A 2,614-nucleotide genomic window follows, 5' to 3' on the forward strand; every position below is an offset into this window, starting at 1 on the left:
CTATATCTTTATGTAGGAAATATATTGTCTATTTCCATCCATTGCAAAGCGGTAGACATCAGCAGCAAACAGCATTTACGAGCAGTCGAAACTTATATTCAACCCTTATATATACGAGGACGTTATAAGAGATTAGTAATCGTTTAAAAAAAAATTATAATTGTCCCATCCTTACACGGGTCTCTCTAGTTCCGGTGCTCAGCCATGTAATATGTCTGGCTAATAATATAATTGTAATATGCATTAATCACAATAAACAAATAATAATCAATAAGCCTATCATTATTTTATAGTCGTCAGGTTAGAATACTCGCCTTTAGGCTGGTTTTAGTTTTACGCCGACGGCACGCGCACCGTCAGCGCTGATGGCCGAGATATATGGACTTCTAGGAAGCGTTTTTAAATGATGCGTACCTATCAGCGCGCACAGTGGTCAGCGCTGATAGCTACGCGGCCGTACGCGTCGCGCGTCGGCCCCGCGTAGCTGTCGGCGCTGACGATCGCCCGAGCGCCTCTGCTTTCAGTGAGCGTTCTAGCGTCGAGCGGAGCGGACGTCGTCAGCGCGTACAGTCATGGCGAATCGCGAAGTGGATACAAGTCGAGTTATCGATGAGGTACGCCTGAGGAAGAAATTTTGGGATGCATCCGATCCACTCTACAAAAATAAAGATGCAAGAAACAAATCCTGGGAGGATATTGCGGACACATTGTTCGAAAATATTTCAGGAGAAGAAAAACAACAACTTGGTTTGTTTACTTTCTTATTTTATTATCTAAATACCTACACTACTACAGGATAAAGCCTTTTCAAGTTAAAATATACACGAATCTTGCCAGGGCACGCTTCCAATAGGGCTAACAAAATACTCAGCAAAATGTTCTCGCAGAGTGTGTCCAGACCTGTTTGTAGGTACAGCTGGCAGGTCTACCATACCCTCAATTGTAAGTGTGTCTTCTATACGATAACCATCGCGAAGTCTTATAAAGTTATGCAATACGCAGCATGCTTTAACTATATTCTTTGTAACATCAAAACTCACATTAATAGGTGTATGAAACACTCTGAACTTGTTTGACATTATACCAAATGTAGATTCTATGTATCGTCTACTACGGCTCAGTCTATAATTAAATATTTTTTTCTTGTGGGTCATATTGGATCGTGCATATGGCTTTAGAATTTTATTGGATATGCCAAAAGCACCATCACCCACAATTACATGTTCAACTGGAGTATTTGTTCCAGGCAATGGCTTCGGTCTAGGAATATTTAAAGTGTTTTGTTCAAGGCTCCTGTAGAGTGTACTGTTTTGAAATATAGTCGAGTCCGAGCTTTTCCCATATGCTCCAAGGTTTACATATGTAAAACAATAATCTGCATCGCACATAGCCAGCAGAACAATGGAGTAAAAATTTTTATAGTTGTAGAATATTGATCCACCACCGGTTGGATTTACGATTCGGATGTGCTTGCCATCAATAGCTCCAATACAATTTGGAAAGTTGGTCTTTTGTAGAAAACCGTTAGCAATATTTAGCCACATATCAGGTGTATTTGATGGTATGCATTCATTGTGTAGCGTGTTCCATGTTACTTTACACACTTCGTCCACGATCTTACTGATTGTTGCGATTCCCATCCTAAATGAATACTGCAAATCCGTATATGTTCGACCCGTAGCAAGAAATCTGAAAATAAAAAGGTTTTATTATTTCAGGCAAACTAGTCCAACAAAGATGGAAAACAGCCCGTGATGCGTTTTTTAGAACAAAGAACGCAATGAAAAAAACGCCTTCTGGAAGTGCTGCACCAAAATACAAAAAGTACATTTATTATGACGAATTAAGCTTCCTAGCTCCAACAGTTGAGAATGAAGTTGATGAATCACTCAATGAAACCATACCCTCCCCTTCCCTTCCCTCACCCTTAGCAAATATAGATAACACATTGGATAGTATGGTATCTTCAGAACACTCTCAAGATTCTGATATATTCACGCAGCAAGTTTTTTCAAACACTCAGCAGGGTGAGCAGAATGACCGTGGTGTTGATTCACCATCATCACAAAACCTTGGCTGGAAAAGAGAAAAGAAGGGCCCCGAAAACAAATCCAGAAAGTTCTCCTTTTGAAAAAGAATTATTAACTTTATTAAGTAATCAAACACCAGATCTTGCCGCAGACGACCTGGCTTTTTCGCTTCTTTAGGTCCAATCTTAAAAGTTTTGATGTAGGACAAAAGCTGGAGTTTAGATCGAGAGTGCTGCGCGAAGCCACGAATATTCGAAATTGGAACAGACCAAATAGCTCAAATAGCTCTTACTCTAATGACGCAAGATCTACATTCGACACGTATGCATCATCATACAATTATCAGACTCCAGGTTACTCAGGGTACGAAACCAATGATGCAAATCCAGGTAACTCTGGTTATCAAACAGCTAGACGTACTGATGAATAATTATATTATGTTTAATTACTAATAATATGTAATTTGTTTTTTTTTTGTCTTTCCTATAATATGAAACATTATAATAATAAATATGTTGTTTTGTTACCTACAATTTACCATGAATAAATATAATGATAAAATGAGTAAATATATTTTTTTCTTA

General features: G+C 38.6%; 1 protein-coding gene across 1 annotated transcript; it reads left to right on the top strand.

Moving 5' to 3' along the window:
• Nucleotides 1-326: 326 nt before the first annotated feature.
• Nucleotides 327-2,131, top strand: LOC119189209. The gene is made up of 2 exons (XM_037438260.1): nt 327-747; nt 1,719-2,131. The coding sequence occupies exons 1-2, from the start codon at nt 573-575 to the stop codon at nt 2,129-2,131; spliced, it is 588 nt and encodes a 195-aa protein (XP_037294157.1). The 5' UTR covers nt 327-572.
• The last annotated feature ends 483 nt before the right edge of the window (nt 2,132-2,614 follow it).

Source organism: Manduca sexta, chromosome 13 (genome assembly GCF_014839805.1).
Source record: "Manduca sexta isolate Smith_Timp_Sample1 chromosome 13, JHU_Msex_v1.0, whole genome shotgun sequence".
Lineage (NCBI taxonomy): Eukaryota > Metazoa > Arthropoda > Insecta > Lepidoptera > Sphingidae > Manduca > Manduca sexta.

Bases quoted from the DNA above. Each gene is read 5' to 3' on its own strand.
- LOC119189209 (XM_037438260.1), top strand. From the start codon at position 573: ATGGCGAATCGCGAAGTGGATACAAGTCGAGTTATCGATGAGGTACGC. The intron at 748-1,718 runs GTTTGTTTACTT...TTATTATTTCAG, and splicing joins AGAAGAAAAACAACAACTTG to GCAAACTAGTCCAACAAAGA.